This window comes from Procambarus clarkii, chromosome 82 (assembly GCF_040958095.1).
Source record: "Procambarus clarkii isolate CNS0578487 chromosome 82, FALCON_Pclarkii_2.0, whole genome shotgun sequence".
In the NCBI taxonomy this organism is placed as follows: Eukaryota; Metazoa; Arthropoda; class Malacostraca; order Decapoda; family Cambaridae; genus Procambarus; species Procambarus clarkii.
The window spans coordinates 5812307-5834617 of NC_091231.1; the positions used below are offsets into that span (position 1 = coordinate 5812307).

The following is a 22311-nucleotide window of genomic DNA, read 5'->3' on the forward strand; positions in this document are numbered from 1 at the left end:
ACTGGCTCGATGCCGTTGTCCTCCCTGTTATAATAATAATAATAATAATAATAATTTTTATTTAGGCAAAGGTACATACATAAAGAGATTTTACAAAGTTTGTTGGCTTTATAGATAAGAGCTAGTACATACAATGCCTAAAGCCACTATTACGCAAAGCGTTTCGGGCAGGAAAAAACACTACTGACTAAAGCTTAAAACTAATGGGTAAAAAGAAAAAAATGCGTTGAGTACAAATAAAAATAGAGGTAAAAGAGGGGGGAACATTGTTGAAAAAACAGCACAAATACAATTACAAATTATTACAGAAAATTACATGTTCTGTAATTTTTACAGAACATGTAAAAAATTACATGTTCGCAAACCGGGGTCTCTGGGTACTTCCCCTAAGGACTTTCGCCCTATTGCTCTCACTAGTTGTGTCTGCAAACTCTTTGAACGTATGGTTAACGTTCGTCTGATGTGGTTCCTGGAACACCATCACCTCCTCTCCCCTTCTCAATTTGGTTTCCGCAAGTGCCGCAGCACGACAGATGTCCTGGTGAACTTGGAGGTCTATATTCGTACTGCTTTTGCTGCGAAGACCTCCGTTGTTGCCGTCCTTTTTGACCTGGAAAAGGCTTACGACACCACTTGGCATTATCATATCCTATCTCAACTTCATTCTTTTGGCCTTCGTGGTCATCTCCCTCTCTTTCTCCGCAGCTTCCTCTCTCGTCGTTCCTTTCGGGTGCGCCTTGGTACCGCTCTCTTTTCCTCTTTTCAGCAATACGAAGGTGTGCCCCAGGGTAGTGTTCTGAGAACTACTCTTTTTCTGGTTGCCCTCAATGGTCTTCTTTCCTCTCTTCCTTCTGGTGTCTTCTCCGCTCTCTATGTCGATGATCTTACCCTTTGTTGTCAGGGTGATGATTCGCCTCTCCTTCAACTTGCAATTGATGCCGTGTCGTCTTGGGCCACAGATCATGGCTTCAAGTTCTCTACTTCTAAGACTTGTGCCATGACTTTTACGCGGAAACGGGTTGTTCTTCGTCCCTCTTTGTCACTTTATGGTCATCCCCTTGAATACAAAGATTCCGCGAAGCTTTTGGGGTTATTCCTTGACACTCGTTTGTCTTGGTCTCCCCATATCTCTTACCTCCGTGTTGAGTGCTCTAAGGCCCTTACCCTCCTTCGGGTCTTGTCCCATACTTCTTGGGGGGCAGATAGGCGCACTCTCCTTGCTTTACATTCCTCTCTCGTCCTGTCTAAGCTCGATTATGGTTGCCCTACTTACTCGTCTGCTTCTCCTTCTACTCTTCGCCGTCTTGATGCTTTGCACCATACTGGGTTGCGCCTCAGTTCTGGTGCCTTTCGTTCGACTCCCATCCTTAGCTTGTATGTTGACACTGGCTTCCTGTCTCTCCAGGACCGCCGTGATCGCTACTGTCTTCGCTTTCTTGCGCGGTCCTTGCAACATCCTTCCTCTCGCCTCTGTCGTGCTTTTAACTTTTACCCCTCCTGCGGTTCCTGTTCCTCTTCACCACCTCCCTCTTTGTCCGGTTATCTCGCCTACAGGATTCTCTTTCCGTTCGTATTTCTGATGTTTCTCCTCGTGTTGTTCCTTCTTTGCCCCCGTGGAGGGTCCCTCTTCCGCGGTTTTGTACATCCTTGACCCGTATCACTAAAGCTTTTACCCCTCCTACGGTTCTGAAACGCCTTTTCCTCGAGCACTTTTCTTCTCACTCCCGCTCCGTTTCTGTCTTCACCGATGGGTCTAAGTCAGTGGACGGTATTGGCTACTCTGTTGTTTTTCCTGATCACACTTATATGTGTCGCTTATCTCCGGAGACTAGCATCTTTACAGCGGAACTTTATGCTATTCTCTATGCTCTTCGTCTCCTGCTTTCTCGTTGTCAGTCTTCCATTGTAGTTGTTGTTGACTCTCGTAGTGCCCTCATGGCTCTGGGGTCCTTTAATCCGGTTCATCCAGTAGTTGTCGAGATCCAGCATTGGCTGTTTCTTGTTCACAGTAAATTTAAGTTGGTTGAGTTTTGTTGGGTTCCCAGCCATATTGGTGTGTCTTTAAATGAGCGTGCGGATGCTGCCGCCAAGGAAGCTGTCCGCTCTTGTCCCATCTCTCGTAAAGGCATTCCGTATTCCGACTTTTACCCGGTTATCCATTCCTCAGTCCTTACCCGTTGGCAGGCTTCTTGGTTGTCTGTTACTGATAACAAGCTACGTACTCTTAAATGTTGTGTTTCCTCGTGGCCGTCCTCCTTCCACCGTAACCGGCGGTGGGAAACAGCTCTGGCGAGGTTGCGTATTGGCCATACTCGCTTAACCCATGGTCACTTGATGGAGCGCCGCCCTGCTCCTTATTGTCCTAGTTGCATTGTCCCTCTTACGGTCGTGCATGTCCTTCTTGAATGTCCTGACTTCCAGAACGAGCGTGTGTCTTGCTTTCCAACCGCCCCTCGCGGTCGCCTGTCCCTCGATAGAATTCTTGGTGACTCGGATACTTTTGATATCGTTCGCCTTATGCGTTTTTGTTCTCGTATTGACATCCTTGGTGATATTTAGCGCCCTCTGATTATTTTGCGTATTTGATGGTGCTACATAGCCTTCCCGGTTTGGTGCCTTCTTTTGATAATTACTTACTTACACACTCTCCCCGCATCTGAGCTCTCAACTCTTGGCCTCGCTCAAGCTCTCTGCTCTTCTCTAAACTTCGTCTCAGCTACTACAACACCACTACATTACCAACAAACTGCCTGGTGTAACCAAGACTATACTAAATAAATATCTAAAACATTAAACTCTGTCTTTTCTCAACCTGTTTGTGCAAACCATAAAAACAGGCTACTCACTGCAATTGGACTACTGCCTATTGCGGTACCTGACAACCTTCTCCCTACTCTTGCAATGATACTTTCCACCCCTGCACTGTTGCCTCCACCATCACCTGATACTGCCAAACCTCCCAGTCCTGCAACATTGACCCTAAACCTTTCTGCTCCTGCAAGGGCTCCAACTCTTACAATTCCTGAAGAACCTTACAATCCTATAGCTGACCTTGCAACTCCCATCACGGAACCACCAGTCACCATCACATCTTTAACTGCAGTACTGTTATCCTTGATGAATCCTTTACTTCGACGGACTTTGACGATACAGTAAACATCAGTGTTTCCTGCATAACCTCTGATGCGGCACTTATATCAGAAGAACCTGACCAGGACCAAGATAGCTACGACCTCACCTTCATCACGGACCCATTCAGTAAAGACTACCCCCCCATAGGAAATACTTCAACTTACCTTGGCTTAGCAGTATCAGACAGAATTGAAGCTGGAAAAGCCTGAGTGGCCCTGATACTGGCACATCGAAGCAGAGACATACACAACTGCTGGGACCTTGCATCACTGAACCCGGAACTCGTCTACTTCGCATTACAGAAGTAGTAACCTGATGACATCCGCAACATGAAGACGAGAAATCAAACCAGGAAGACGACATAGAAGACAATTTTGAAGCAGACCAAAGCAAAGCAACCAGATTATTTTTTCATTGTAACATAGAAGACATCTCAAGGAAATGTATTGTGTTCACTGGGAAGCTGGGCCAGATTCCTTCTTGAGACAATGCCTTTTAAAATGTACTGCTTTGAGGTTTTTATAAAAAGCATAAATGATATATAAGAGAGATACTCTTTAAAACAGGCTTGACATTTATTTACACACTGACTAGTGTTAAATAAAATAGAAAGTATGATTGTGCACAAGAAAATATAATGATGATAAAATACTTAAGAGTTACTAAAATATATGAAAATTTACATTATGTGGTAAAAAGATTCTCGGTGATAACTGCCAACAAATATTCACGAGGCAAGAAAATATACCGAAATGATATTCCAATATACTATGCATTTTAAACATATAATTACATATGAAACAAAGCTTAGAAATAATATTTAAAACATTTAAAGAAAAAATACATAGTACAATTATCTGTACTGCATCTTTTTGTTTTTTTTGTTATTTTTTGACATCCTGTGACTAGAATAACTAAATATTTTCTATTTTCCATTCTAAGACCTCATTTGGTTTTCCTATGGACTTTAATCCAATTGGCAAGATAAACTCCTAGTACAGTATATTGGAATGTTATCTGTTTGAACATTTAGTTGAATTCTGTAGAGAATGGTTGTCGACCTTAATATTCTCTTATACACTGTGTATGTCATCAATAAAGAACACCTCTTCATAATTACTGACCTACTGCTACATTATGACATGATAGTACCATTATTTATATTTAAGTACAAATGATGTAGCTTTATTAGGAATGAATAATCACTTGTACTTGAAGACTGCATCACAACTACATTCTTACAACTGCAAAATATAATGATTACTTATAGCCTGACTTTGCATAAAAAATATCAACACTATTATTAAACAAAATTACTGTACCTAAGTATGTGGAGATTTAACAAATAATTTGTAAGACTACATAATATATAAACTGGAAGTCTATACATTTTTATGAATTTTATAACTAACATATATTGGATTTTTAAGTTAAAATCAACATAAAAGTATTGTACATTCATTATTCGATAGCAAATATAATAGAATGACAATTTTACTCAGTTCAACTGAAAGGAAAAAAATAAAATTTAGAATGAAAAAAGCTGGTAACACAGTGCTTGGTAAGTGTCATTGGTGTTACATCATGTTGCAGTGGATGATCATGAACATCAGTGAGTGCGTGTCAGGATATATGTAATTAGAGTGTGTGTGTCTGTGTGTGTATATATATATTTTAAATTGAAATTTATATATATATAAAAGGCATCCATCAGTCTCGGGAGACTATGGTATTGCATTCTGGTTGTTGGTCTGGAGTGGCCTCACCAGGTGCAAAGCCAGGGTAGGTTGATGGTTGATACGGAGAAAAACCTGTTACCTAGGCAGGAGGTCACTCCTCTCCACGGCGCCGAAAGTCTCCAATGGAAAGGCAAACGGCAATACGATTGGTTCCAGAACTGAGAGTTCCGGGGATGACCTCGATGTTTTGTGAAAAAAGGCACAGGGACTCCAAACCCGGAGACCGCCATAGTCAGGGCCATAGAAGGACCACCCCATCAAGGGTATGAATGACCTCAGCCTCCTGAAGCAGAGCCTGGGCAGCACAATCCTCGGAAGATGGACGTCCTGGTCCCACACCTACGGGTTCCAGACAGAGATTGTCACAGCCCCTTTTCACCCGAGGCCGGCCTCCTTCAAGACCAAGCAGAAGGAAGAGTGATAATCATTAAATACAACAATTATTATTATAATAATTATTATAATAATAATATAAATAATTAATAATTATCACTCTTCCTTCTGCTTGGTCTTGAAGGAGGCCGGCCTCGGGTGAAAAGGGGCTGTGACAATCTCTCTCTGGAACCCGTAGGTGTGGGACCGGGACGCCCACCTCCCAAGGGTCGTAATATTTTATATATATATATATATATATGTCGTACCTAGTAGCCAGAACGCACTTCTCAGCCTACTATGCAAGGCCCGATTTGCCTAATAAGCTAAGTTTTCCTGAATTAATATATTTTCTCAATTTTTTTTCTTATGAAATGATAAAGCTACCCATTTCATTATGTATGAGGTCAATTTTTTTTATTGGAGTTAAAATTAACGTAGATATATGACCGAACCTAACCAACCCTACCTAACCTAACCTAACCTATCTTTATAGGTTAGGTTAGGTAGCCGAAAAAGTTAGGTTAGGTTAGGTTAGGTAGTCGAAAAACAATTTATTCATGAAAACTTGGCTTATTAGGCAAATCGGGCCTTGCATAGTAGGCTGAGAAGTGCGTTCTGGCTACTAGGTACGACATATATATATATATATATATATATATATATATATATATATATATATATATATATTATTAAATATGACCGAAAAAGTAAGATTAATAATTCTAACACGAATTTTCTCAATCTTTCGTACAATACGCTTCACTGTTGGAGGTAAATCAAAAATCACTTCTCCAAAATTCATTTTTATTTCTAGTCTGACGCGACACGGGCGCGTTTCGTAAAACTTATTACATTTTCAAAGACTTCACAAATACACAACTGATTAGAACGTATCTCTGATTTTATATCTACATTTGAGTGAGGTGGGAAGGGTGATGTGGCATTAACACAAGACAGAACAGGAGGGGATATTAATAGGGTATTAAAAGTATCAACACAAGACAGAACAGAAACAATGGGTATTGAATAGAAGTGTTTGTAGAAAGCCTATTGGTCCATATTTCTTGATGCTTCTATATTGGAGCGGAGTCTTGAGGTGGGTAGAATATAGTTGTGCAATAATTGGCTGTTGATTGCTGGTGTTGACTTCTTGATGTGTAGTGCCTCGCAAACGTCAAGCCGCCTGCTATCGCTGTATCTATCGATGATTTCTGTGTTGTTTACTAGGATTTCTCTGGCGATGGTTTGGTTATGGGAAGAGATTATATGTAATCTCTTCTTAACCATATAATCTCTTCCCATAACCAAACCATCGCCAGAGAAATCCTAGTAAACAACACAGAAATCATCGATAGATACAGCGATAGCAGGCGGCTTGACGTTTGCGAGGCACTACACATCAAGAAGTCAACACCAGCAATCAACAGCCAATTATTGCACAACTATATTCTACCCACCTCAAGACTCCGCTCCAATATAGAAGCATCAAGAAATATGGACCAATAGGCTTTCTACAAACACTTCTATTCAATACCCATTGTTTCTGTTCTGTCTTGTGTTGATACTTTTAATACCCTATTAATATCCCCTCCTGTTCTGTCTTGTGTTAATGCCACATCACCCTTCCCACCTCACTCAAATGTAGATATAAAATCAGAGATACGTTCTAATCAGTTGTGTATTTGTGAAGTCTTTGAAAATGTAATAAGTTTTACGAAACGCGCCCGTGTCGCGTCAGACTAGAAATAAAAATGAATTTTGGAGAAGTGATTTTTGATTTACCTCCAACAGTGAAGCGTATTGTACGAAAGATTGAGAAAATTCGTGTTAGAATTATTAATCTTACTTTTTCGGTCATATTTAATAATATATGTCTACAGGAAAGACTGCTACCAAAATATACTAATATATATATATATATATATATATATATATATATATATATATATATATATATATATATATATATATATATATATATATATATATATATTAATGCATGCTGTGTTTAGCATATTTTAATAGATATGCTCTGAACATATCATTAAGCAAAAGTAATCCAGCCCATAGAAAAGAAAGTGATACAAAAATAAATGGTCACAGCTGAAGCCGTTAGGCTACTGCTGGAAATTTGACAAGGCTTGAAAGCTCTGTATTTTGAGGCAGCAGCATTAAATGTTGCATTAATAATGAAGGCAACAAAACATATGCATGGCACAAAACACTGATGGCCATTCAAGTACATACAGTAACAGCATACAATAGTCTTTATGTTGAAAAACTTTACTCTCAACATATACAAATAATTCCTGTCATAATTTATCAAAGAAAATTATTTGGTGCATATATACATGTAAAATGTGAGGCATTCTTAGATAGCACAGATAACAGTACAAAGATAAATAATATACATATCAAATAAAGAAAAATATATTACTAATAACCAGATGCAAATGGCAGTTTTCAGCAAGTTTCCTCTACTTACTATTACTGTCACTTTAAGTACAACATTTGACTGTACAAATCTCTTAATGTCCTATATTTATAAAAATCATGTCCCTAGATCGTATATTAGAAAAATGCAATGTACAGTATCCTCCCTATAAACTTACTCAACTAGCTCACATCCAGGTACGGCATGTCAACTAAACACACGTGATATGTTTACCCACCGAAGCATTTAGTTTTGATATTTTTAGAATTTATGGTTTATGTGAAACATATAATACTGTGCGGACAAATTACTCAAGCACCTACAGCATTAAAAACGGCAAACGTACCATTGTTTTATATCCTTTGTAAAGTGTTTATATCAATAATTTTTGTCTGGCTGTCATCAATGCCAATATATACCTTGGCAAGGAAGTATAACTGAAGAAAAGTTATCTTGTTTTCTAGGAAATTAGTTTGAAAAATTTAATTTATTAAAAATTATTATGCATGTACTGTATATTTCTCTTCACATTTTTTTTCTTTTTTTTCCAAAATAAGTTTCATGCAAACAAGCACATTAAAATAATTAGCTTTGTACTTGACATGAAGCAAATCTGTACATTATTGCCATTCATGTGTATACATCTGGCTGTACAATCTGTACTATTTTGCCAACCTGGATGATTCTAAATACTGTTGCATTAAAAGTAATTTATACTATTGTACTACTGTATTACATACTCCAAAATTAGTACCTGTCCATTCTTCACGTGATAAGTAAAGATGCCATTAAAAATAAATTACTCGGAATTCAGTAAAAGTCTGTTATTGACACTATCTGGAGGTATTCTGTAGATCTAATTCGGTTCCCATCACTAGTGACTACTGTACAAGGAGCAACTCTCAAAATCTGTATGATATCATGGCACGTATACCTGCAAATCAGCTTACTGCAGCCTCCAAAGCACCCACTTTCAAAATGTGATAGCTTAGTTTGAAAAATTTCTTCTACTTCACTCCTATGAGATCTATCATGCATCCTCAATTCATACATCAATCATTTTTGGTTCAATAGAAAATTATTTTTTACTGTAGCAATTATGCGCTAGTCTGAAAACACGCACGAGTTACACAGCACAGGATACTGCATTACTGACAACAGACAAACAAGTGACAGCAGAATGTCTGCTACCACACTTCTCACATTCAGTAGTATCAAATTAAGAAAGTTTTCATAAGATCAACAACCCAATTCATTCACAAATGACTATATAGCATTCATCAGACCACAGAAACACATGCAGGCAGTGACAATTTACTTATTTGTATACTATTTTACACCACACGGTCTCGCATACTGCACAATGTTCTTACATAACCATAATTTTAGCAATTTCACATATCATATACTTAAAAATCTTCTTTTCACTAAGAAATAAAGGGTTACACACACACACATGGACCGTAAACCCGACACAGTGGGTTCCAGGTATAATCAACGCCTGCCATTTAAGAGCAGGAAAGATATTGTCCAGGTTATAAGGAAGACCCAGAATCCTAAAACAGATCATGTCAGTGTCCAAATTATGAGTGCCTCAGCAAAGGCAGATGTCATTACAGTATGTGTAATATACTCTCATTAATTCTAGGTAAGAATTACATTAAAGTACAAGTGCTCAACATTTCACACCTAAACTTGAGCATATGCATCTACAAGCTTCCGCAATCTTTCCATTTCAACTTCCATGCAAGCACGCTTTTTACGTTCCTCATCTAATTCATGCATGAGTGATTGCATTCGTCGAGCTTGTTCCTTTCGTTGATCCTCTAAGCGATCTTCTAATGCTTTAATCTGTGAATGACATTAAGATGATAAAATTTTAGTTAATTTTCAAATGCAACAAATGCAAGTACATTATGTACTAGATCTTCAGATGTATATGAAGTTCTGTATATAGTCAAATTTCAACACAAATGATAAAATAAAGATAAAATGTTCTATGTTAGAAGATTCTTACAAGTCACGTAAGCCTCTAACAAACAGCAAATTAGAAATCTTGCCTGGTTTAAACCATGAATAGTATACATCATGAAATGTGGCAGAGGTGAAGAAATATCAAAGAACTTTTACAGAAATAAGCAATAGAAAATGCTTGGATGCCTAGTCAATAAGGCTATTAGGATAAAAATATAAAATCATAAAATTTGTATACAGGTATCAGTAAAGAATCTGTAGGTAACGTTCATGTAAGTTGAAGCAAAGATTATCATATCAATTAATGGGTTTCCAAGTATTTTTGTTTCAAATGGCTAAAAAATGAAATTGAAACATTATACTTACTTTAGGAAGTAGCTCTTTATATAAAGCGTCTATTTTTTCTTCTACATAATTTCCACTGTCTGAAGTTGACATCTTGTTATCTTTAGTATCTATGGTAGAGGAAGGCTTCTTGTTTTCTGGAGACAGTGTCACTGATATTCGTGTATCAGTGTTGGTTATCAATCTCTTGTTTTCCATGGACGTAACACCTAAGGGTGTGGCAGGTAGTGGTTTATTTTTAGAAGTAGGAAACTGGGATACAAGAGGTTTGTGATCATAATCTGGTGTTGGCAGACGAGGAGCTTCTGTTGGCTTGGACCTAGTAGTGGCAGCAGGCGCATCAGACGAGCCCATAGAGGGCTTTGGAGGTTTGGCAGCAGGTTTGTCTTCTAGTTTCTGAGGTAACATTGCAGGCTTGGAAGACATTACAGGTGCTGGAGCAGGGGCACCTTCACCTTCTGTAAACACAATATTGTTATTATATTGCAAATAGCTTGCCAGAGGCATTATCAATGAAGCACTTCATGATTTAAATTACTTAGCTAGTTCCCATGCCTTGCTAAGTATAGAATGATAAGTTTGTACATAATAAAGCTAACTAAAACTAAACCACATGATTCTAACCTTGTAAATACAATACTTACATTATGTATACAACACAAGTCACTGTGGGTGTTTTTATACAGTATGTTTTATACAATTCTGAATGTACTACTACACATCAATTAGTGTGACTAAAATTCAACTTTTGCACATTTAAGCACATTTAAGGCCAACACCTAGGAGGACCACCCAAAACAAGCTCCAAGCCTGAACATGAGCTATAGTGGGAAACACTAATGAGAGACTTTGGTAAAGGATTGAGGAGACCACCAGACGATGGTCGAAATAAAAATCCCCAGATGCCAGGTAATCAACAGGCAGAAACCTCGGGTACCAGAAACTCGGCCCCAAGCCCCAGAAAATGGTCACCACAGTGCAGGTCAAGATATGAAGGCAAAGGAACACCTGGAATCACAGGCTAAGCAGCACTTCAGTCACAGCCAAGCCAGTGAGACAGCTCCCACCATTTGGGAGTAATTATGCTGGAAGACCTTACTTTTAAAGAGCACAATCAAATAGCCTACCAGCACAGAAGGTAGGCCAAACAATTTCAGATAACAACAATTCACCCTTAAAATGTCAAGGGCAAGTGGTATTAGCCAGGTAATAGAGGGCATATGGGGACCTTGAGAAAGTGAATGCACACCTTGAGGAAAGAAAAAAAATATAAACTTAACAAAACCAGAAATTATCCTCATGGTATCTACCTAGTATAGGCCAGTAGGCCTGCTGTGCTGCTCATTAATTATAAACCAAGGGGCAATAATTTACAATAATCCAACAGAGTAACTAATCACAATGGCCAATTTTATTCTGCAATAATCCAACATAGTCTAAACTAATGGTTGGGTCTCTACAACACTGTAAGACGGTAGTCAGTGTCAATGATCAAATATAAACCAGGGAGAAACAGATACTGACCAGGGAGAAGTATACCAGACAGTCTCTTCTTTTGTTTTTGATTTTGTCGAAGTTCTTGTAGCCACGGAACTGAATTTGTTGATTCAGGTCTTGGCAGTGGCTCAGGACGGGATCGTAACTCAACTGTGGCTTTTGAACTGGTTGGTGAAGCTAAGGAAACACTGGGACTCCGGGCAGGTTCAGTCACACCGAGGTGACCATTGGTCTGCGGAGCTGTGTCCTGGAGAAGCAACAAAGAAAGCAATGTGTTATTATTTATGTCCATCTGTACAACAACAACAAAATATTCAATCCTCCATTTTAAGGCCAAAAATTTATAAATATTTAACACAAAAAAATGAACAATTAAAATGGTAAAAGTCAAAGGCCTCTTCTGGTGGGCCCTCATTAGCTGTCCAAGCTTAAGTACTGGCACTCCCAAGCCATATGAATTTTGTCAGACCCCGAGACCTGCCTTTATCTACCTTACAGGCTACTCATGCCCGTGCCACCTCTTGGGTGGCTTAATCTTTATCAATCCTTGTCTATCAAGAGTCAACACCAGAATCTGGCTCTCACTTCGATATGAGGGAGACCTGGGTATCAGAGATTGACTGAAAATTGACGAAACTCCTCAAGAAAGGAAAACCGGAACAAAAACAAATAGAGATTGTTTGAAGTAAATTAATAACCATGAGGTAAACATGGCAAATGATCATTGCCGAGCAGTAAATATCTTCCCTGAGATGCACCCAACTCCTACCAAATGGTGGCCCAGAAGCCTACAGGCCTTAACCAGCCTGCCACCTCACTCAAACTCCCCAAACAGAAATCCTCAGCCCCACAAGGAACGAGGTAGTAAAACTGACCCCATGAGAGAAGACTAAAAAAAAAAAAAAAAAAAAAAAAAAAAAAAAAAAAAAAAAAGGAGATGTAAACACAGGGGGCCCAAAACACCAAACCCAAGGACTGAAAATATGGTCACAAATGACCAAACATTGGTCATTTCTGACCATATTTTTTATTTTGTTTACACTTGTAAACAAAAAATGGAACAGTCCTGAAGACAAACTGCCAAAAATTACGAGGCACATCACCTGAAAGGCGGTAAAAATCCCTGAATGACCAGGAATCACCAAGCCCAGGAACTGATATGCACACAGCCCAGAAAGCTCTTGGCTTTACTGTGCCCGTGTTGTGCTTGCGCATTTGATGCACTCTTGAGGTTCGTCTGAGCTAGGCCCTTCCTCTCTTGACATGGCAAACTTTAACTGCAATTTTTTTATTTCACTAAATTGTTACTTTTCATGAATGCTGGCCTTCACTACTAAGGCACCACCGAGTTAGTTTTGGGGCCAGAAACTACAGGTTTTCCTCCCAGAAATCAAGCACTGAATGCCCTTTTCTGGGTGGGATCCAAGGTAGCACCCTGTCCCTGCCCAGTTCTCTTCTTATCTGTGGGGGTGGCAGATTTTTTTTGCAAGACTCGCTTCTGACTGACAATGTAAGCTGGCAGGGACCATCTGGTGGAAGGTGTGTACAAGATGATTGTTACACAGTATCTATTTACATTGTGGTACTGGTGGTAGCTTCATTACCAGCCAGTACTTGCTTTATGTCTTGCAGCTGATTGTAGCACGTATGCTTGCTGCTGGTATTTACTCTTGAGTTTGTGGTTAATCTTTGATCCTCAGCTCCCCTTGCCTCTTTGAAGGGGCAGATTCTGGTCTTGCTTTCTGATAGATTAGAACAAGTCTCAGAGACCTGGTTTAATCAGAATCTTAAGGTATGGTTTGACATAGTTATGAAGGAGAAATGAACACTGTAAAAGCAATGGCTTCCAGCAGAACTACTGTCTTTGGGATAGGTCAACACTCAAACTTTAAGCCAAGTAGTGTTGGCTTAAAGTTCAAAGCAGAGGATTAGCCCAGTCAGAAGCATGCTTCTTGTACAGTGACCAGACAAGTGAGGGAGGCAACAGCACATTGAAACTCCAATCTAGGCAACCATCTGGTGATGATCCATAACATTATGATAATGATATTTACCTCACAGTAATGACCATTTGCCTGATTTACGTCAGGTTTACTGATTTACTTAAAGTGGTCCCTTGTTTTGTTGCAGCTATCCTTTCTTGTAGTTTTCCTGTTTTTGAATAATCTGGGATCAAGGTCCCTCCCTACCATTTAAGCAGCAGACACTGCCGGCTCCCAGTAGAGAAGGGAGGGTCTCAGAGGCCTTACTAAGGCTTTGCAGTGCTAGTGATAAAGCTCAGGAGCTACTGAAGAGGAGACCTTTCCAGAAAATTTTGTATGTGTCCCAACAATGACAAAATTATAACTACAAAATAAGCAAGCAGTTTAACTAGTTTCACAATAGAGAAAATGTACAGTTACAATACAATAAGAAATCTGTATTTACAATGTCCATATAAAAGCAGAATAGTCTCAAAATAAACATATATTAGTGTCGTCTATGTAATGCAGAAAATATATAAAACCAAAGAAGAAAAAGCAATCTCACATACAGTGCTGAATATTCAACCTGTCCTCTTACAAATTACGTCTGAATTTAGCCGTGTGCCCGTATGGCGGAAAATGGACGTAACTTCAAAATGAAAAATATTTGTAAATAAATTTTGGATTTTTGTTTTCCAAAACAGTAAGTTAAGGGTCCTCTGGTAGGTTAGGAGGGCAGGAAATTCTCCTAACATTTCAAAACGTCATGAAAACCGTTAATTGAAAGTTTCCTCTCCTAACCTAACCGAGTAAGCCTTGAGGACTCAAAACAGAAAACAGTTCAGTACATCACTTTAGTAAGCTAATTTCATTTCAAAATACGTCCATTTTTGGCTATACAGGCAAACGAGCAAAAAGCGACGTAATTTTAAGAGGACGGGTTAGAATATTATACAAAGAGAAAATGAAAAGGATAAAATTTAAGATAGTCTACTGATAGATGACAAATAGAGGTTCCAAAAATATTAGATAATAAGCAAGAAAATCAACAAGCATGCATCTATAAAACAATCAACACGAATAAAGTACAGTATTGGCAACCAAACATTAGTACATAACTACACAAGACAACACAATACAAAAAGATATCATAAATAGTAAAATACAGAGACAAAAATAATAATCACGAGTTGAAAGGTAATGAAATGTTCTTGCTGGGAGGCCTTAGTATCTTCCTGGTGTTTTGGGCTCGAGTTCGACACACATGCCTATACCACCACCAGGTCCTCTGGGAGGGAGGGAATCATCAGGCAATCATCAGGCCATTACGACAATATAGCACTTAGAAGGGGTCAGGCTTAAGGATTTGGAATGGGATGGGGGGAAAGAAATGGTGCCTGACCATTTGGATGGTCGGGGATTGAATGCCGACCTGCATGAAGCGAGACTGTCGCTCTACCGTCCAGCCCAAGTGGCTCCAGACATGGGGATCAGAGATTAACCAAAAACACAAAAACTGCCCAAAACGTATAAAAGTAGCAAAACAAACTACATGTCATGATTAAAGATAGGAAAAGTAAACCAAGGCATGCATAAGTTTCCTGAATGCAAAGAATCCTCATGGCAGTACCTAAATTTGGTAATGCTATGAATTTGAGTCTGTTATGAAGGCTCCAGGGCAGAGACATAGTAAGCTCCTAACACCTGTGATGCGTATAGAAAGGCATCCTCCCACGGAGAAGATCTGGAGTGTGGGTAAAGAGAAAAATCAGTTGTGAAGGCGAATGCCCCAAAACCCTGGAAGGGCCAAAACGCTTAGCTACCTCAGTCATAAAAGAGGATTTGACCACGCCAAGAGAAGGCCGAGCTACACCCCGAGTTAAACCCACAACCCAACTCCAAAACCATCGAATACTTCAAAGCTGTAGGGAAAGACAAGAAGCAGGACAAACCATACCTCCCAGGGAAAGGAAAAGGAGGCATGGACTTAGTCCAGGTGGTCATAAACACTTCCAATTTCAGTTCACTAAACACCATAGGGTGTTTACTTACTTTACTCCAGGGTGTTCAGATGATCAATATGCCGAGATCCCTAATTCTAGCAAACCTAGCCTGCAAAGCAGCAGCTGCCTGAAAAGTTTCCAAACCTGAAGCCAAATCAGTAAGGGCAAACACATTGTGAGAACAAACTTCACAGAACTCTGGGTCATAGAGTTCACCAATCCAGCAGGCAGCATGGGAGAGGCAGAAAGAATGATCATCAGGTAGCAACGATGAACACCCATGAAGCGCACACTCGGCTGGCTCGATGGGCTAATTCATAACGAACCATGCTAGAGATCCATGACAATTACCAGGGTCAGAAAGCTGCTAACTGAGCAGGAACCCCAGGCACTGGGGCTGCTAACCAGAAAAGCAAACAACAAATGCAGCTGTCACAATCAGACTATGAATGATGACTGCAGCACACCATATAAACAAGCATGCAAACCTCAGTGTGCCCCAGAACAACCAATTGAATGCCCCCTGCCAAGAGTCCAAACAGAGGAGTCTAAGACACTTGAACAATATAAGGCAAGGCTCTCCAACCCAGTGGTCTGGCCTCTCGGGGGTCAAACTTCCAAACACACAGAAGATAACTGTCAGTACAAGAGCAGTGCTAGCAGGCACCCAGGGAAGAAAACCCTAAACACATGCAGCACAAAGCACAAGAAAAGCTAAGCCCACACAACTAGCTAGAGCATAAACATTCATGTGAAGTTAATACTAAAATAATGGAACAAGCAAATGGCCCCTGCAAGACGAACGAAGTCCTATGGATGGCCAGCACTTAGCTTGAAGCAGAGGGGCTTGCCCACTAATTGGCAGACAGCACTACTACAGGTAGCAGTCGTCAACATAACATCAGCAACAGAATTGACAGAATTGAGTAGGGAAGTCGGCTGAGGGTTAGGGGCTGGGCCGCCTGATGCTGGTGATCGGTATCAATGAGTTTCACGCTCGTTTGAGTAAATCCCTTGTTCTATGCGAATCATTTGCAAAGTTTTTTGCCTGTTTCATGGCTTCATTTTCTATGAGCCCTCCAGGGTCTGTAAAACTTTGCTGACTTTATGGATGCTTTCCCAGTCGGGTGGTGACTTGTCAATCGCTGCCTGCACCTCTGTCAAGGGAAAGGCCAGGTTCTGGCTCTAGTCCCAGGTAGGCCAAACAAAATTTCTGTGACTGATATGACCCATTAGCATGGAGCAATCTTGGCAAGATAGCTTTAGGGAGCCACTGGGAGCTCCACCATACAGCTAGATTAGGGTCAGTCACAAAGTATAAATGAAAGAGGTATCTCCAGTTTCCTGTCCCAACATACTTCACAGTGTAAGCAATGAATTTTAAGAGATTTTACACCAAAAAATGTGTCTTTATTTCTATTATCTCTCATTGTTTCTCACTCTCTCTCTCGTTCCCCTCTCCTCTCCTCCAGTCTATCTCTCCCTTACTCCATTCCCTCTTCTTCTCATCCTATCTCTCTTTTTATTACTGTTTTGCTCTTCTCATTCCTATCTTTCTCATCACTGCTGCGCCATCCCTCTTGCACCATATATACTGTACTCTTATGTATATGGGAAAATGTACATGAATAACAGAAAATATAGAAAAATACAATATCACGAACTTACTAACAATACAGTGGGACGCCAGAATAACTGATCAAAGACTTACCAAGCCCGGATAGAACCTCCGCTTAAAATTATTAAAAATTGTAAAACAAAATAACAAGTGATGTAGTTGGATATGGCATGTGGTTCCTAGTACTGCTTATCACAATAACATCCTCCTTTCCTCAGAATCCAATTCAAATTCATCTGTGTATAAAATGATTTGCATTTTTTACAACAAATCATTCTTTTGAAGACTTGTAAACTTCCTGGTAATCCCAACGCCTCAGCTAAATAATCCACTGCCTTATAAAATCAACACGGGTCTGGTACACCAGTTGCATCACCTAACACATTCTCTATTGTACTGTGTCATCCAACTCCAACTTTGGCAAAAACTGCTAAACAAATAATCTCATTTCATTTTCATCTGGTCAGTATACATGCCACCAATGCTAAGCCAGAAATATGATGAACCAAATGCAAGTACAGTGTCTTTGGTGTCATGTTTGTCAGTCCCACAAAACATTGCAAAATGTGCATCTGATACCAAAGATAAGATTATATCAGGTACAGGAACACACTGTACTCTACTTCACTTGGCTAGTGACTTGCTACTTATGACAGGGTACTGAATGTTCACAAGTGCTTCACATTGTCTACGACAATAACTAGATTAAATTATGGTTCAATTAAATTATGACAACTGAAGAATGTAACCCTGTTCATCTATTCCAGTATTCTTTTTAAATATTAAAATGATAATGTGCTTAGTGTAATGCAATGCAACTTTTTGTACAGTGCTACTTGAGAATTAAACTCAGTGCCCTATGGTTGTAAATTGCCCACACTAACTACAGTACTATACTACAACAAATATAATACACAACATATGTACACAAATTACAAATGTAAGAAACCTACATCCAGGAAGATGTGTAATGTATGTGGTCTTGTTCTCTTCATGTTGAGTTGTTTTCTAGAGAGGCAGATGATGTTAAATTAATGGCAACAAGCGTGGACCGTAAGCATAAACAAAGCACACACTTCCGTCATGGTGTGTCTCCCTGCACTCCCACACAAGTAACTAAATGCTTGTGACTAACATCAGTCTTATCTTATCAATGACATAATAAGAACAAAGCGCTGTTTTAAATCTCACCTCTCAACTGAATCATAATGCATTATAAAGCTCACTGAAAGTATGTGTTAAATTCAACATATTTCTACTACAATGCTGACTCTCTCCTAGATTTATATTAATATCTACAAACAACAAACTAATCAAAGATAATTACTGCACAAGAATACGTAGACATTCACCTATTTATTTCCGATTAAATTGATTCAAATAAAATTAGCTTGGCTATACCAGTCATTAGAAACAGCATGCTATTATCCTTCTTCATAGATACTGGATAGTGCATTACATATTTATACTGTACTGTACCTATAGAATTCTACATGAACCATGTCCAAAGCACATCAATTACAATTGTAAAATATAACACAAATTTAACAAGACGCTTTAAGGCAGACGTACTTTAGGAAGTCAACACACCTAAGCAAGCATACTGAAGGACTAAAACACAATAGAATATACATTAGTAGTCCAACAATACAGCATGCATATTGGTGACACTCAACACAATAAAATAGATTTACTTTAAGAACCTCAACACATTATAGTACTTTAGAGTACTATACATTAGTAATCCCATCCATCAAAAGAGTGTAGAAATATTTTAAGATCTTAATACAATCTTTTAGGATACAAACATAATTGAGCAGATTCTCCAGGATACAAACAAAATAAAGAAGTCATAATTTAGGATCTAAGCAGAAAAGAGCAGACATATTGTAGGACCTCAACACAATAGAGCAGTCATACTGTAGGACCCCAACACAATAGAGCAGTCATACTGTAGGACCCAATACAATAAAGCAGTCATACTGTAGGACCCCAACACAATAGAGCATTCATACTGTAGAATCCAATACAATAAAGCAGTCATACTGTAGGACCCCAACACAATATAAGTTATGTTTTGGACCCAATCACCAGAGTAGACATACTTTATTGCCCCAGTATAAAATTATTATAACAAAACTGAATGCAATATGTTCATCTTGTTACAAGTGTGACCCAAGATGACCAGCATTCACATAAATGGGAGCAAAACGGCCTGCAATCAATACAAGTCAACTATAAATACCTTATTGAAACTGAAGCAGTAGCAATGAGGAAACCATTCCAGGTACTGTACTTATCTAATAAAAAATAAGCATTAACAAAACACCGAGGAACACTTTGCGAGTGTGCCTACGGGAGGACACTTACACTGTCAACTTCGTCTTCGGGTGTGGGGGGTAGTTGGGGGTCAGAATCTGCGGTGTTTTGGTTTTTCATCTGTGCCACAGAGAGAGAAAGAGAGAGAGGAAGACATGGTGATATACAAGGTGAAGCCCAGACCGCCCCACCAGCTGACAGAGCACATAAGGGAGCATCACTAAGTGGCGTCACTGTCCGCCCCTACAACCATCGGCAGTGCATCTCATTACACATTTTTATTTACAGTTACTTGCTTGAAATTATATATAAAGAAAATATTTTATGAATATTTTTCAGAATGAATAAATTTTATAATTTGAAAATTAATCACTTAAAACCTGAAATCAAATTAAATATTTGTCATTTTAGTGTCTTAAATAAAAAAAATTGCAGTTTGAAGGTAACAATATAATACTAACAATAAATTTAACTGCATCATTAAAACTGTGTATTACACATGCACTATTGAAGCAAACAACTGAGATTTTGTCCTGATCATTCACTTGAACATTAAAAAATTCCAGTGTTGAATGTAATCAAATGTATCATATTATTCTCATTTTTGTTTACAGTATAAATTATTAAACAATTTCTGTGAGATCTCTCTCAATATCTTCCCGCGCCTACATTTTAGTAACCTGTCAAACTTTCTGTACATAATGGGTTCTAAGGATTCATGAATGCCTACTGGAGACCAATATCAGAATATGGTCCACTCCCCTTTCCTCAGTAGTAGTAAAGGGGAGTCTGGGAATTTAGGATCACTACAGAAACCAAAAGAAAAAACATTAGAAAACTAGCAGAAGACTACAAGAGTGCATCAAAACAGATAACTGCATAGATTATATTCATACTGCTTAATCAGTGGAAACAATTATTCCATGGGCCACACTACTGTTTTGTACCACATGATCGCCACCAGATGGCAGCCTCATCTGCTCATGAACCTGGGACACCAATCACACGATTCATGCACTGCACCCACACATGACCCTTAAAGTCTTGGAAGATATATAGGGCAGGAACAGGAAAATACCAAAGGAACCCACCAGAAATAGACGCTTCATTACATTTAACACTGTTTTCCCGAGAGGGGCCCCTAGGTATCTCCCCAGAACCAATTCAACTGATCATTTATCACACAATCATGGTTAATATATAGCAAACAACACCTTGCCAAAGAAGGCAGCCAAAGCTGCATACTTGCAGTGCAGACATCATGAATCTAAGGGAAGCACATCCTGCTGACTTGATTTAACCACACACCAGACTGCCTGAGATAACTGAACTCTGGTGCAGCAGCTCAAGGACAGAGGACTAACAAAGAGGGCATTCCTTCAAACATACTGAATGACATACAGGTACTAGTGACAAACAGCAGCAACAGGACAAAGTGTGATGAGTCTCCAGCCAGAGAATCCAAGCATCAATCACAAAAGAATCCCTTTGAAAGGCCAAAGTCTCATTCTTCGCCAGAAAAAGATCGGCGAGGCTGAAGCCAAAGGGAAAGTTACTGTAGTGATCCAAAATCCCCAGACTCTCTTTTACCTCTATTCAGTGTACCAGATTCTGGTACTGGTTTCTGTTATTCACTCGTGCAACATTAGAGCCTGGTAGTGGTGCTTAACATTTGACAAGTTACCAGAGTGCAGCTCAGAGAAATACTCAGAATTTTCTTAATATGGTAATTTATATGCAAAAACAAAGAATATAATAATATTCTCAGTCTTTTGCTTTTCTTAAGAAATTTATACTGTATTGACAAACCTCAATACATATGGTTAAAATAAAAAAAAAGCTGATCAATACAATTATGTAATTTATCAGGAATAGTCAGGACTTAAAACATTAATCAAATAGGTGCATTTGGTTAATCAACTTTGGTTAATGATAATTTACGTGGTGGTCTAGGTAAAGGCAAGCAAGTGTGTGCAACAAGCTGCCTCTGGGAATACTGCTTCAAACTACATACTGTATAACTGATTTTATGTTGCCAAATCTAAGTGAAGTGACCACAGCATCTACAACCCGAGTTGCTGACCGCTAGTACCTGGTACTAATGTCGACAACCTGAGTTGCTGACTGTTAGCACATGGTACTGTACTAGTGTCTACAACCCGAGTTGCTGACCATTAGCACCTGGTACTAGTGTCTACAACCTAAGTCGCTGACCACTAGTACCTGGTACTGGCCTGCCAATCTACTTTAGCAAACTGACACCTTGAGTGAAAAAAAAGGGGGGGGGGGGAAGTTTCTTTATATTTGAAAAATATTCTCCCAGGAAGAACAGTTCTTCACTTGGTAATGAAAGAAACAAGGAGCTAGTTTATTGTTTTCTCACTGTTCTTGCCAACTTTGAAGACTGTAATGGGTACGTGTGCACAGCCTCACGTGTCTCGGGTTACAAGCCACTTGCAAGGTTAGTTAGGATAAGTTGTCATGTGTATTCTTAATAAAGAAACTTGTTATTTATGTACATTAAGTTGCAAATAGTATTTTTTTGGTAGAGCTTCATTAAACACCTTTTATTATTGGGTTTGCATGTTTTCATGGGACTTGCTCATTCCATTGTACATACAGTACTTCACTATGGCAAAATTATCTGAAAAAATACAATAGTATGACTAGGAAACACTACTTGTTAATTGTATTAAACTTGATGCTGCTGTGTAGATTATTTAAATATAATAATAACAGAACCTGAAACTAATAAATGATTATAACATGTATTGAAGTAATAATATTTACAATAACTACACTATGCTGGAAAGTATAATAAAACTAAATATCTGGCAAACTTTAAACGTAAATATAATTAAGAAAAAATTAATTTAGTATCGTGTGCATAATATAGACATAACTGAACACA

At 38.9% G+C, this 22311-nt stretch overlaps 1 protein-coding gene across 11 annotated transcripts in view; it reads right to left on the reverse strand.

Annotated features, from left to right (window-relative positions):
• Positions 1 to 7304: 7304 nt before the first annotated feature.
• The window catches only part of LOC123764361 (SH3 domain-containing kinase-binding protein 1), a 180525-nt gene continuing 165518 nt past the window's right edge, over positions 7305 to 22311 (reverse strand). For 10 of the 11 annotated variants that reach the window (XM_069315989.1, XM_069315988.1, XM_045752037.2 and 7 more), the window contains 4 exons: positions 19452 to 19520; positions 11524 to 11743; positions 10021 to 10457; positions 7305 to 9531 (listed from right to left, as the gene is read on the reverse strand). In XM_069315989.1, the coding sequence (XP_069172090.1) occupies positions 9370 to 9531; positions 10021 to 10457; positions 11524 to 11743; positions 19452 to 19520 (888 nt within the window). In that variant the 3' untranslated portion in view covers positions 7305 to 9369. The remainder of the gene's footprint in view (positions 9532 to 10020; positions 10458 to 11523; positions 11744 to 19451; positions 19521 to 22311) is intronic. The other variant, XM_069315990.1, reaches the window with a different exon arrangement.